The sequence below is a fragment of the Alnus glutinosa genome, chromosome 14 (assembly GCF_958979055.1).
Source record: "Alnus glutinosa chromosome 14, dhAlnGlut1.1, whole genome shotgun sequence".
In the NCBI taxonomy this organism is placed as follows: domain Eukaryota; kingdom Viridiplantae; phylum Streptophyta; class Magnoliopsida; order Fagales; family Betulaceae; genus Alnus; species Alnus glutinosa.
Window position 1 is genome coordinate 20,208,177 of NC_084899.1, and position 15,751 is coordinate 20,223,927.

Here is a 15,751-nt window from a genome sequence, read left to right on the forward strand (position 1 = left end):
GGTACTTTCTGAAAGCTCTTCTTCCAGAAAGATTTTTCTCTCTCTCTCTCTCTCTTTCTGCTTTGTTTTTAATGGGTCTGTGTATGTAAGTAAGTAACCAAATCTCTCTGATATCTCTGCCTCCCTCTTACGTCTTTCCTTTTTCTGCTCTATCAATTTTTCTGTGTCTCTCTCATGGATTCTGGTAACAGTGGTAGTATGCAGTCCTCCAGTGGCGGTGATGAGGAGTACGATTCACGCGCCGAATCGATCTCCGCCTTCTTGAACCCACAAAGCCATCTCGGTTCATTGCCAAACCACCCGCCGCCGCCACATCAGCAGCACCACCACCACCACCAAACCCACTCCTCCTCTACCTCCATGTTCGACCCTTTATCCAACTACTTCGACCCACGCTCAGTCCCGCTCACAAACCCGAATTCTCTTCTAAATCTCGATATGGTTTGGTCCAAAACACAAAGATCCGACCCGAATGCCGCCGATCTCGGCGGCTTAATGACTCCCTCATCCTCATCCTCCGCACAGAACCAGCCTTTCTTCACCAATCAATTAGGCGGACAAAGCAGAGCGGGTGCTTTTCCCAACATACAGATCCCTCCGGCGCCGGAAAATGCTCCGCGGGCTGGTACCGATCAGGCAGGCAATAACACCAGCAACGTGGTTCGAAACCCGAAGAAGAGGTCCAGAGCGTCCAGGCGTGCACCCACCACTGTGCTTACCACAGACACCACCAATTTCCGAGCCATGGTTCAGGAATTTACTGGGATTCCCGCACCGCCCTTCACATCCTCGGCTTTACCGAGAAGCCGGCTTGATCTTTTCGGCTCGGCTTCTTCTTCTTTGAGATCAGGGCATTTGGACCCTCCACCGCCTCCTTACCTTTTGAGACCCTTCGCTCAGAAAGCTCAGCCACCCTCTTCTTCTTCTTCTCCAGCTCCTCTATCCATGACGTCATTTCATAGCTCTTCAATGGTTGATGTTTTAGGTAATTCTAATGCAACTAGCAATGCGTCTAACTCAACTTCCATTAACTACCAACTGTCTTCTGCTTTAGGCTTCTTGAAGCAGCCGCCCCAGAATCTTCTCAACATGCAAAACCCGATTTTCAACCTCCAGTCCCTTCTCCAACCCCAGCCTAAATTCTCACTATCCAATTCCGCCATTCTTGGCAGCTCCAAACCTCAAGCTTCTTCGGAAATCCCACCCAATGTTTTGGAGGAATTTGCTTTGAGTCACCCGCATGTCAGCACGCAAATGATGAGTGGGCTTCCAAACATGGTCTCTTCAGACGGAACATTGTCGAGGAACGAGAATAATCCTCCGACCAACTGGGGCGGCAGCGACGGCGGTGATCAAGGCCTGTTGAGGTCACTCAACGGAAGCTATAGTAGCTCAGAGCGGGTTAACACCAACGGAAAGTTGAATTACTCGGCGGCTTCTTCGTCGGATTTTCACGGAGATAAGGGACCGGAGAATGTGGCTACAAGAAGTGAAGGTATGGTGGAATCATGGATTTGTTCATCAGATTAGAAAATCACAGAACAATATGTGAATGGGATGAGGTACTAGCTAGTATTATAAAGATGATGCATGGAACCAAATCTTGGTTTTCTCCATCTTAACCATGACCACCAACTTAATCGAAACACGGTTTTCTTTTCTTCTTCTTTCCTGTTAATTATATGTAAATAATAGCCTCTTTTCTTTTTCTCATTTTCATACGTTCATATACAAACGGCCGTGCTCCATCTTTTTCAGTGTTTATTGTCTCATTTCAATACTAAAATGATATATATATATATATACACTGCCTGCTCTTTTGTACATGGGTTTCTGATGAAATTTGGATCAGAGGGAACAAACCCATCAAAACACTACAGTGTGCATCTTCCTCGTACCTTCTAGTCTGATATTTCCATCTTATCTAAAACCAAGAACGAAGAATCTACTGTTTGGTGCAACTCAGTGAACGGTCTGGATTTTTGTCTGGTTCCCTTCTTTTCTGAATGCTTTTTATTATTACTATTTTTTTAAAAAAAAATTCCATATAAAAAATCTGTATCATGTCTAGGAGTGATTGGTGGCGAGATTTGGGGAATCGTTAGCCGCCGCAATCTTGTTTATAGATTTCAAATTGGCCAAATGGGTACGGCACATCTTCATGTGTGTGTGTGTTTCAGTTTTTTTCTAATTTTATATAAATAATTTTTTTATTTTTTATTTTTTGTGATCGATGCCCTTTGTGGAAGACCACGGATGATACCCAAAAGTTTGAGTTTGGTCCATGCATTCAAAAGCATTAAACAAGTATTAGTTATAATAATACTAGTAATTAACAACTCCCTCCAATCTTTGGACGATATTTATCTTTTTTCATCACGCGTATAATATCTTCATGGTTGTACATTTCAGACAAAACAACCTGTCCCAATGGTTGTACATTTCAGACAAAACTATCTTTTTTTTGTTGCTCTTTAAAGTACAGCCACATGAACTATATAATTTTTTGCTCTCCATTTATCTCACTTCTTTGAAGAGGACGTACGTATGATAAAAGTTTGGATTACTAGTCTATTAAATTGAAATTTATATATATATATAATTTTCACATGCATGTTGTCGGGAAAATTTGATTTTTTGTTTTGCTAATTTTGTAGTTATTAAGGAATCCTAGACAACAATGAGAAGACAAGGAAGTAAGTAAGCGAAATGAATTTTTCGTTCCACTTTTTGCTGGAATTATCGGATCCTGCTCATTGGGAGTATATATGTTAAAGTAGTGAAAGACCATCATGCCCCCACGTACACCCCAAAATTGTGAAAATCTCGTGACTCCAGTTATTAATTAATTAATTAATTAATTGATTTCGACCAGCAATACAATAGAAGAGTTTGAATTCCACAGTACTAAAAATTAGTTATTTTTTCATTTATATATATATAAAAAAAAAATTAGATATTTTTTTTGTTTCTTAATTGGGGGCATTCTGATATGGACAACATGTAAATTAGGTCACAAACCAGTGAGTTTGGTTTCATGTTTATGCGCTGTGCTTTGGGACGGATTATATAGGATCTTCTGCAATTTTAAAGAAATTATAGATTCTTAAATTATGTGAATTTAGGTCTTTTTTTACATTGAATGGCGTGAAAATGTTACATATTAAAAATATGACATGTTATCGAGGCAATTAAAAAAAAGAAAATTATTTCAAAAAGGTTTTTCTTTACTTTTGAAGAGACGTTTTTTCTTTATTAAACTAAAAGATAATTTTTTGCTCAAAACTTTTATATGACATAAAGTGTAAGAACCTGATAAAAATATACTCAATTCTCATTATAAATATATCACATTTTTCATATCATTCAATGAATGAAATGACTTAAATTCACATAATTTGATAATCTACAATTTTAAAGAAATTGTAGGGATATTGATTCCTTTGGGACACCAAATACCTATATAATCTTAAAATCTTATTTTTGTCAAAGAAATTGATCCAAATTCCTGCATGAAAATGACATTGGCAACAGGAATTATTGGAGTAACAATCAACAAATATTTTCCTGAACACATTTGTTGATCGATGTTCAAATCAACTTTTTTCTTTTTTCTTTTTTTTTTTCTTTTTCTTTTTCATTTTTCATTTTTCATTTTGTGTGTGTGTGTGTGTGTGTGTGTGTTTGGCTGCACCCAATTGTGCCTGTGGATCAGAAGAGGGGGTAATGTCTGGGGTATACCATAGTGTAGGTTTTCGTCGGTAGGAGATCGAGGTTTGAAGAGAGGAGCTGAAAATATTTTACGCCTACACAAAAAAATAAAAATAAAAAAGAGTTGTTTTACAGTTGACAAAAAATGTTTTAACGATTGACCAAGTTTTTCAAGAACAATCGGAAAATTAAATGTCAAGAATATTTTACATGAAAAGTTTTACGTTGGAAAAATGGAGTTTAATATTCTTCGCAAACCTAATATGCAGTTTATCCTTACCTTGTTAAATTTATATTTTTGTCTACATTTACATTTTCTAGCTTGGTAGTGATCATATAGATTCTTATTTTACCTTTTCATAATTAGTCAAATTAGATGTCCATAAGCTGATCCCTCTTATCTAGTTTGATTTTTAAACATTTAAAACTGATCAAAGTAGATCCTATGCAGATTAATTATAATAATTAAGATGTGTTGAATAGTTCCTAGTGAAGTGATATAGTAAAACGTAAAATGGACACCATCATGGCATCATGCATGCCTTTGTCATTTTAAATTTTATCATACTATATATATATATTCATTATTGTTATTTGCATTCTATTTAAGAGCTAAGACTATGAGGGATGCCATTAAATCAATTAGATAATCTTATTGATTTAAATCTTCACCCTGGCCTCTGTGAGGCCAATTACTCACTCATCTAAAGAGAAAAAGGGAACAAAAATCAGATCTCATAAGTAGTTTTCACTGTTGTTTACATAAGTAGTGGCTTTTCTTATGGAGATATAATTACCCAATCACCTTTTTACATAAACCCGCCTAAGCACATTGTAAATATAGCAAGAAAAAGAGGGTGAGAGAAAGTTTATTTATGTGAAGCAACCTTTTTGTCAAACATTATTGTGACAAAAGATTTCCCTTCCCGCCCAAACGGCTATTCGCACATGACAACCACAATAATGTCCCAATTTTCAAACATATCAACTAGTTCGAAAAAAGTAGCACATCCAAGCACTCCCCTGAAACTGTGATGATTATTAGTGTGGGGGATGTCTTTGCATGAAACGGTGATATTTATATATATATATATATATATATATATATATATATATATAAAAGTTGGTAATCTTTTTCATTGCAATCGATTGATAGATCATGATCTTTTTCACTTCAATTATACACCTCTTTCACCCTTTGGTTTAAAATTTTAGAATCTTTTTGAAAAAATTTGAATCTTTTAGCAAAAGGACGGATACAAGCTGTAAGCGGAACAAATGGACGGAAATTTCTTCCGACCCAGTTTATAAAACCGACGGTTTGATAGACCAGGCAGGAGGAAATTTATGTCGGGCACTAAATACTGTCATTCTTTTTGAAATGAAATGATTAGGCATGGGATTTGGGGAGATTTAAGGGCCAGGGCTAGGCCTTGTAAGAGAGAGAGGTGTGTTGTGACTGATGACACATCTTCTTTTTAGCATCATGGTGGCCCATGCCAGTGAATAAGCCTTTGCTCTTTAGCAATGATGGCTCTTCTCTCAACTCAGCCAATCTCAGCCCACGAGGTAATATGTCAAAGGCTGGAAACAGTAAGGCAAACTGGTGAAGGGCATCTCTTTCTCTCTTTCTACATAAATTGCCCTACAAATTTGAGCCTACACCCAAAAAGATACTGAACTTTTAGGCATCCCACATCGAAAAGGCTGGCACCATTTCCCTCCTCACTTGAGAGTTTGAGACCATTCCCTGAACACTCGAAGAAGAAAAGCATATATTCAAGTGCTCTGTCCTAGAACAAAAGACAAAACTTTATTGTTAATGGAATAATCATACTATATATATTCTGCAAGTGCACCACACTCCTTTCAACGTAATTCTTTCATTTTACACGCCGTTGGAAAACAACCTTATTTCAAACTACATAATTCCTCTGTATATGCCCACCTTTGACCTTGTTTGTCATCTAAAACTAAGATTCCTTTAATCGCATCTAAATTAATTAATCCATCCAGAAAGATATCACATGCCTTTGCCCCCACAATATTTTAACATAGACCATTTTTGGGGTGCAAGACTTTTCATTTAGAATTCCCCATCACCTTTTTGTCAAAGGACAAAGCTTTCTTTTTTTTGTTAAAAAAAAAAAAAAAAAAAAAAAAAAAAAAAAATCCACTTACCACCTCCGATCTTTCATCACTTTTTAAAAAATATATGTAAACTTTAAAAAGTGTCAATTTAGGTATCTATCTTTCAATTTCAACCTTCTGTTAGAATTTTCGGTGAAATCCTGTCAAAATTTTCAAAATAACCCTCATTGTTTTTAGGAAAAGAAAAGAAAAAAAAAATGATAGGATTTAGGTATTTCTCAGACATGGATATTTTTGTAAATTCCATTAAATTCTGACAAATACATAAATCCTAACAATTTTTTTTTTTTCCTAAAAAATACTAAGGGTATTTTAACAGGATTCCATTGAAAATTCTAATAGAGGGTTGAAATTGAAAAAAAATTGAAAAATGAATTCCCTAAATTGACACTTTTTAAAGTTTTGGTTTTTTTTTTTTAAAAGAAAAAAAAAACTAATAAAAGATCAAAATTATAAGTGAAGTTCTTTATTTTTTTTCATACTTAGATGGGTCAGAGAAATTTCTTCCAATTTCATCTATTAAAATGAGAAGTGAATTATAGAGGCATAAATTGAACTCACCACTTATTCTAAAAACTTAAACTAATAAAAAAAATATAAATTTAATCATTTAATTAATATTTTATCAACTAAAAATCTTCTTCCGACAAACCATCTGTTATTCATAAAATGGACTAAGATGGCCCAACGGCAACTAAATGATAAGGGAGATTGAATTGTCTTTATATTTTGTGATAGGCGTGGTTTATGAATTATGATGATGGGAAATAGACTGACTGCCATCTGAGGGAAGTGAGTCTTGGGAGACTTGAGCCAAAAGTCTTGGTAGCTGGTGCTATACTTTTCTCTTGTGGTCACGGGACTTCTACAACATTGGCTTAAAAGTTTGCCCAAATTAATTGACCATAAAAGAAAAAAAAAAATTAATTATTCTTCTAGAAAGCAAATTAATTATATTAATACAATTAATTTGGTATTATTATTCTGCTGACCAATTATTTATATATCTATGTTGGAAGATGTCCTTGGCTGCACGGCATTCGCATGAAAGTGAAAGGAAGGACAACGATCTACGCATTAAATATTTAAAGATACGTGTTAGTTTATTAGATTGATTTTTTTTTTTAATTTTTAATTAGGCATTAGTCATCAACTTTTTTGAAGTGTTAATATGAATTTTTATCAATTTTTGAACGTGAAGTTGGACGAAAGTACCATCTCCATCTTTCACTACAAATGAAGTACCATTTACGATACGAAATGAATCATAGTAAACAATAAATAAAGTTCTTAAATCACAGGAGACAAAAAAATATTTAACCTTTTTTTTTTTTTGTTATTCTCTTATTTTTCTTTATTGTTGTCAAATATTTTTCAGATCAATTTTAATTGAAAAGAAAAAAAAAATTAATGATGATTTAAAAAAATAAAAAATAAATAAAAAAAGGTGTCTCGAGCCACTCCTTTAGGCAAAATGAGGGTAGGCCCATTGCTATCTTGCTATTTTTATAAGTGTTGATGTGGACTTCTGTCAATAAAGTATAAATTATCATATAGGATACGACATTATTAACCTAAGAAAATATCAAATAACATATCTCTAAATATATATATATATATATATATATATATATATATATATATATTTAATACTTTAATTTAATTACGCTGGTCAACGGATTTATCAAATAGATTTGTAGGCCCATTGCTATCTTGCAATGTTAGACATTTACTAGAATTTGGAAGAATTGGGCCTCGAGGAGTTCAGAACGTGAACACTGCGCCATCCTATTATGACAACATGTGGCACACGAGGTCGTAATAACAACAGAAAAAAAGACATTTTCAGTTTGCTGATGCGGCGACGTAACAGTGTAACCTTCTGAGGTCGGTCGAATCACCAAGTTAAACCAAGCTGCATTGATGAACATTCAATTATCTGGTGTATAGTCCTTTCTAATAAAAAATAAATGTAATAGTAATTTTTTAAATCAAAATTTTCATTTAACATTTATAATTAGGAGAGATAATTGGTATTGGCCTAATGCTAGATCAAAAGCTCCGATGAAAATATTGAGTCGTCTCTTTGAGATTGAGTTAGGGGAAGCTAATTAGGTAGTTTCGAATTCGAAAAGTGACATTTTTTCTAGTGTTGAAACATGGGAAAAGCTTAGGGATAAACATCCGATTGTTGATTGGCATAAGGTTGTTTGGTTTTCTGCTACCATTCCTAAACATTCCTTTGTTCTTTGGCTAACCTTTCATGATGCTATTTTACTCGAGAGAAAATGTGTGGATGGGGTTACAGAGGAGATATCCTCTATCTGTTCTGTCGTGCTAGACATGAAAGCCAAATTCTTTAATTGTAGCTTAAGCAAAAGGATTTGGAGATCCATTATGCGAGACTGTTCGGAGAGTAATCCTCCGACAGGTTGAGATGGAATTGAATTATGGAGTGTTACAAAATTACAAGGTAAAAGCTTGAAGAGTTGTATCCGAAAGCTTTGTCTTTGTCCTGCTGCTGTGAATTACTTGTGAATGCAAAGAAATGTTCTGCTACATGGTAAAACTCTCGAAACTAAAGAACAGATTGTTTCTAGAATCAGATGGGTAGTAAATGTTCGAATTTTAGCTAAATTCCCTCTTAAGAATTCCCCTATACTGTAGTTGGTGTTTGTCGTGCAGGTTGTTTTAGCTCAATTGATGAGCTGCTGTATTTTTTCCTGATTAGTTTGCTTAGTTGCTATTTCTTGCAGCTTCTTGTGTTTTCCTTTTGGAACACTTGAATCTAATTTTGACCGGAGTGTTTGTAACGTGGTGTTTGGTTTATAAAACTTTTAATTCATTAAAAAAAAATCATTTAAATTACATCATGAAGTAAAAAACTTACATAAATCATTTTCTTATTGGAAAATGGCTTCTTCACGATGATAATAACTTGATAACAAAGTCAAGAATGATGAACATCGTCAATTAATCCAAGCTACAGTTTCATGTTGAGTAAATATTTTTCGTTAAAATCAATGAAATGAATGATGAACATCATTAATTAATCAATGAAATCGCTCAATCCAAGGGGCCCATTAACAAGATCCACAACCCCCTCTCTCTCTCTCTCTCTCTCCCCATTAGGAAGGAAAAGAAAAAAAGAACGTTGACATGACTTTTAGGCAGCCAAGGCCAAGGCCAAGTCCTATCACTAAAAAAAAAAAGAATTATGGAATTCATTAGGAATCAAAAGAGGGGAAAATTAATTGTAATTCGTAATTATAAGGTAATTAAGTAGATTTGAATATATTATATTATTGTGTCTCCCATAGTGGGTCAGAGGTGATTGTCTGCCACAAATTCCCAGAAACACTGTACACCCAGCTATCCAAATTATGATGTCCCTTGCAATTGCCTCCACTTCTAACAAATTCCAATAAAAAGAAAACGATGGGCAAGTTTTAAGGGTATGAACATATGGTGCATGATTCGAGTAATTTTATACGTATATTAAGTTTTAATGTTCATAAAAATAAAAAAAAATAAAAAAAAGGAGGTAATTTTTAAAATTATTATTAAACATGTAATTGATTCAATAATAATTTTAAAATTTATTTCATTTTTTAATGAAGACTTGATAAACAGTAATTGTATATGTAAAATTATTCACAACATTTGGACATGATTTTAACACAAGTCTCAAATTATTGCCTTTTGATGCCCGGACGAATATAAACCCATGAATATGATGATACAATTGCTATTGCAACTTTAGCTGATTTAGACCTTGCATCTTCTTTTTTGTTTTTCAGTTTTTTTTTTTAAATAAATAAATAAAGAAGAGGTGATATAAAAATTTGATAGAGAGCGATATATCAATAAAATAATATAAAAGTGTGGTATATTATAGCATTTCGCTTTTGAAAAAAGCTACTTTTTCCTTGGATTGAATAACCATAAAAAAAAAAAAAAAAAAAAAAAAAAAAAAAAAAATCTCAGAAAAACCATTTTTTTTATTGTTTTTGAAAAAATAAAATAAAAAATATTCTTCCTGAGTGGCCAAACACATGGCCGCAACCACCCTTAATGGTATTGGGAGTGGTCGCATTGCTCTCGGAACCCCTCAACCACTTCCAATGGTACCTGGAGTGGCCAACCACGTGGTCGCGTCACCCCAATAGTACCAAAATGAATAGAAATATTGTTGATGAAAAATTATTCATTTTCTTATCTAGTTCTTTTATTCTTCAACTTTTTAAAATTATTATTAAATATTTAGGATCCACATGGACCCCACATATCCAATGATGATTTTAAAAAGCAAAAGGGTGTGAGAATGACTACGGGGCGATTTATAGCACGTCTCTTGTTGATATAGATAAAGGTCTATTTTTCTTACATGAATGTTTTCTTGTATTATTCCATCCTTCTCCTATCATCTCATTTTGAAAAATCAATCATTGAATCTTTATGTGAGTATTACAAATTCAATAGTTTATTTTCAAAATTTAAGAGATTAGAGAAGAACCCAAATATATTAAATAACATGTCTCCTTTCTCTTATTGGAATATGAAATTTTTTATTTATTTTTTTTTTTTCAAATTTTGATATTTATTCAATCCAATATGAAAATAACCTATAGTGAAATCTCTAGAAACAAACAAGATACTAAATTCCTATAAAATAAAAAAAGATTGCTTTAAATTGACAATATCACAGATACCCTCAGCAATATTATAGACCACAGAATTTGTCGCTCTTCATATATGTCTAATTTGCCAACTCTACCGACTATAAAGAACAACTTGTATGTCGGCCACCGATTATCTGTATTTGCACCAATTTGGAATATGAAAAGTTAAATAATGATTTTAAGCAAGTGCTTTGATATACATTGGAATTTTGATATAGCAATGAATATCTCTTTTTGCCCTCCCTTTCTAATCAATTTAACTTGAGCATTAGTATATAATAATGCCCTTTCTCTCTCTTGGTCATCCGTTGGGGTCATCAGAATAAATTTGTTAGATTTTTTAAGTGTTTTAACGTGAGATAAATATAAAAGTAATTTTTAGTGTTTTTATAAATATTTTTGGAGTTGTTTGTTATTTTATTTTTATTTTTTTGTTAATTTTTTTTTCATAAAAAAAAAAAAAAAAAAATGGCAAACGACACGACAAATGCACAGAAATCGCATACAGGGGGATGCACTGCCTTAGGCATTGGTGTGCGCCGCTGATTGGGTTTGTCTCCCAGCAAAAGCTCACCACCGTGTAGGGAAGCCCTTTGACATTGAAAGAGACAAAGGGTGGAGGGGTTGTGTGGGCCCATTTCCAAGTGCAACCGTCCTTTTTCTCATCATGTGTGCTCCCCCCACCCCTTCATCATGCCCATTCCCTTTGCCCGTATTGATGAAATCATGGCAACTGAGTCAGCTCTGACCCCACACAACTCCCCGGTCCCACTCCATTCCCTATTACTTGAATTAAATATTCATTTTTTAATTCAGAAATTTCAATCAAAGTACTAAATTTACCATCATGAACCCAGGTAGTTTCCTTTTCTTTAACAATGAAATTAACGCACTGATTGTTATTATCTCGAAATATAGTACACAGATCATCATGTTTTATAATTATTTATTTGAATTTATAGGAATTGGAATCGGTGATTATGATATATTCCCTATACGACACACTTCGCTGAATTAATGATTGGAATGTTTAATTTTTATTTAATCAGGTGAGTCTTATAAGTAGTCTCTCACAATAACTTATTTGAATTCTCTTAAATTCGAACAAATAATTATAGAAAATCCTAATCTGTGTACACATCTCACTTATATATAAATATATATATTTGGCATTTATATGGTTAAAGATTCCATACAATGCTAGGAGGTAGGAGACCATATCCAACAAGCTTTTTCATTTTAGCTCTTAAAAAGAAATAACATATTTTAGGTTAGCTACTTTTACTTTTTTTTTTTTTTTTTAACTAGATATTGTAATTGATTCTTTATTATCTTCTCTAATTTAATATTATTTTATTTAAACCACCTCAAACAAATGTCTCCCACCCAACTCGTGTAGCATGTTCATGAATGTTCCACCCCTCGTCAATGGCATAAAGTGTGGAACATGCCTTGTAACGCTCGAGAATAAAATAGGCGTTTCCATAATATTAAAACTTAAGGAAACGAATACGATGTACGCCATAAACAAAGGTATGATAGATACGGTAAAGTACATAAAGGCTGAAAGGCGTTGTGATAAAACGGTATGAAAAACATTGTTGAAAACATAAAATTAGGGTTTTCTACACAAAACTTGATAGACCAAGAAGGAGCCCGATCGATCAATTTATAGTTCCACATGTCAAGCTCAAATTTTTTGTGGGAAAGCCAATGGTCCAAATGAGGGTTAGGTGGGCTCGATCGACCTATCTCGATCGACCAAACTTTGTGTTAAGTAGCTCATTTAACCAAATTTCGCCCACACTTAATGTGAGTAATGATTCTGCGATCGATCAATATTAAGCCTCAATCAATCGAGCCACATGTGAGCCATGTTGTAGATGTTTGGGAACAATTGGTTCGACGGAGACTTAAGCTTGATTGACCAAGTTTTTGGCTGACTGATTTTATCAGCCTATTTAAAGGCCCAAAATGTTGAGAAAAACTAACACCTTTCATTTTGAGTTCGTCCAAGGGCTTGAATCTGAGTTTGAGAGTGAATAGCTAGAATTTTGGATACGAGAGGTTTCTAAAGTGAGAGAGAATAAGTGATCTATAAAGGAGCTTACAATAGGTATGGCTCTTGCCCTCTATATTCCTCTATTTTTATAGTTATTTAATAATGATTTTATGATAATGTTGTTGTGTTGTAAAGAGCGTTGTAATATGTTTGTGTTGGTGCTTAGAAGTTGTATGGAAGTATTAATGTTGTTGGAATGGGAGTTTGGTGAAATCTAGGGTGTAGGGTTTGATAGTAATAAACCCAAAATGTGGGTTTAACATTGTGTAAAGTTGCACGTAGTTGAAATAGTGTTGTTAGGGTGTTACAATATTTTGAAAATAGTTTGAAAATGAGAAGTGTTTGAAAAATAGAGTTTTTGGAAAAGTTAGGGGTTTATAATGGTGTTTGGATTTTGGAGTGGTTGAGGTGACTTTGAAGTTTTGTTTTGATTTCTTTGAGTAGTATGGGATGTTAGGCTGATGGTTAGAGTAAAAAATGGTCGAAAAAAAATGAATTTTTGGAATGTTGTCGAAGCTAAGAAATATTGTCAAGCACTACTCGGTCAATCGAGTATACTGCTCGATTGACTGAGCAGAAAACATGGGATGCTTGAGAGCCCCTCGTTTGATGCACAATCAACCGAGTTTGTGTTAAGAACTACATAAGAAGCCTTCGGGGAATGCTCGGTTGACAGAGCCAGGGTAGTTTTGTAAACTTGAGTTTTTCCAAGGCAACTTTGATATTAAAGGTATATAGGGGTTTGTAAAAAGTCTTAGGACTCTAAGAGTTTAGAATCTAACAAGCAGTTATAATATAAATGTAGAGTAGTGTGAATACGAACTATAAAAGCATAAGCTAGAGGAATTAGCAAGTGATGAGTAAAACTCTCCTATCGACAACATTATACGTGTTTTACATGCAATATTGTAGATGCATAATGTATTCGTGATTATGAGCCATGTGATTGAAGTATGTTCATATATATTCTTGTATGTTACATTATGTTTACATGATTTACAAGAAAAATAAAAAATAAAAAAAAAATCAAAGGAAAAGGTTTCCTAAGAAAAGTATGGGTTTGAAAATAGAAATACCAAATTTGATTAACGGAATTTTCGACAAAATATTGATCACAACCTAATGTTGAGTGTGGGAAAAACACTCAGCAACCTAGTGCTAGAATGGGGAAATACAACTAGTAACCCAGTTTTAAGTGGGAGGAAGGGAAAATACGACTAGCAAATTATAAAATGAAATGATTATGATTATGATTCTGTTTACGCAATTATAAGTATGTGTTGCATGGTTTGTTTTTAATATTGTTTTTCATTATTATCTTATAGCAACTAAGTTTACTTGAACTATATATGTATACTTATGCTAAGAAAATTAGCAATTTGGAATGCTTTTACTCTGATCTTTCCACCAAAGCGTGTCATTATGCAAGTCTTATGAAAACTATGTATTTGTCTTTAAAATGAAAAGTTCTTTGATTTCGAGAACTATCTTTTAAATAAACAAGATAGAGAAATTTGAATAAGGGCTCACATCACACATATTATTGGTTGGATTGCTTTTACTTATTGAGCCGTATACTCACCATTTTCACATGTAAAATTGTTGAATTTTACAAACATAGCCTCGAAGGGCGAGTAGGAGCCCTACCTGCATTTAGATTACTATATGTAAGGTCCACAAGAGGTCTTAGCTTTTGAGGTAACCTGGGTTTATAGAGGTCAGCCACATTGTAGTTACCATATGTGACACTTTGTAAATGTAATGAACGATAGTTTGGTTTAGATGTACGAAATGACTCTTTCTCTATATAAAGATGTTTAGTTGAAATACAGTTTTGAAAATATTTTAGACGTCTTATTGACATGAAAATTATTCACACACAATTTACATTCCATCCATCAAAGATCACAATGAATCATACGATTTTTTAAAAACGAAAACATAACAACTTAATGCTAATAGGGGGTTGTGAAAGGAAGTTGTGTAATAGGGGGGAGCTTCTAGGTGCCTAGAGTGGGTAAAGTTTTGGGCTACAATGGGGCTGATGAGAATCAACCCCTAATGATGGGTGTCAAGGGGTAGGCGTCGGTTCAGTAGGCAGTTAAGTCGATTAACCAACTTTTGTCGGAATGCAATTGGTGAATTTATTTCGGTTAAGCGATTAATAGGCGGTCGGTTAACATTCGGTTACATGGGTAATGAAACGACGTCGTTTTGATTTCGATTAAACGTTTTGTTCTTACTAAAACGACGTCGTTTCGTTTTATGTCAGTTCGATTAATCGGTCGGAATAAAATGCGATTCGGTTCGGTTCAGTTGCCGAATCGGTTTTCAGAACAAAATTTTATACCGATTACCGAACCGAAATTAGTCGGTATGCGGTCGATGGCGGTTCGGTTCAGTTCGGTAGGCGGTAGGCGGGTAATTTGCCCATCCCTAGGTGTCAATGCCAATGGAAGATGGTGCCGATGAAGCGTGATAGTACCATTGATGAAAGGTGGCTACAGTTATTGTTAATGTAGGTGGTTCATAGAAACAGTATATATATATATTCTGATGTCCTAGGGAAAGGTTGGGATTGGACCCTTTGTTCGGATTACCAGGGATCTCTTGCAATTGTGAAAGGCTCTCAATAGAGCCCACTTGCCTGAGTAGGTGGGCCCATTTGAGGTCTTTATACAATTTTTTGCCCAATTGTAGGAAAAAAAAAAATGTCCTATATGGGATCTTGTTTCTGTATGGAAACCGCTTATATTTTTGAAAAACATAAGGTAATAAGGTTCATTTGGTTGTGCATTTTTTTTCAAAAAAAAAATATTTTAAATTATGAATGTCGAGAGAATTTATTTTTTGAAATTATGTTTGGAAAACTTAAAAAATCTGAGATTAAAAAAAAAATTGGATAAAATCTTAATAAACCTTGAATTGTAAAAGATAGTGTTTGAAAAACATGAATACCCAAATATATTTGATTCAATAATAATAACATTATTAAAATTTTTACAGCCCCAAATATCCAAATATGAGAAAAAAAGAAGGTTCTTTAAAAATTATTTTACGATGTAGTAAAGTTTTCTAAATTATTTTTTCTATAAATTGGGTTAGAGAATTTTCTCTAACCCAATTTATCAAATCGGTATTTGTC

At 33.8% G+C, this 15,751-nt stretch overlaps 1 protein-coding gene across 2 annotated transcripts; it reads left to right on the top strand.

Moving 5' to 3' along the window:
* LOC133857697 (transcription factor MYB120) lies at positions 1 to 1,713 on the top strand. Of its 2 annotated transcripts, XM_062293008.1 has the most exons (2): positions 1 to 985; positions 1,055 to 1,713. In XM_062293008.1, exons 1-2 carry the CDS (start codon positions 175 to 177, stop codon positions 1,528 to 1,530), a joined length of 1,287 nt encoding a protein of 428 aa, XP_062148992.1. In that variant the 5' UTR covers positions 1 to 174; the 3' UTR covers positions 1,531 to 1,713. The 2 variants fall into 2 exon arrangements, with proteins under 2 accessions (XP_062148992.1, XP_062148991.1); XM_062293007.1 differs by having other exon boundaries at positions 1 to 1,713.
* Positions 1,714 to 15,751: the final 14,038 nt, after the last annotated feature.

Excerpts from the sequence above, each read along its gene's own strand:
- LOC133857697 (XM_062293007.1), top strand. The coding sequence starts at position 175 with ATGGATTCTGGTAACAGTGGTAGTATGCAGTCCTCCAGTGGCGGTGAT.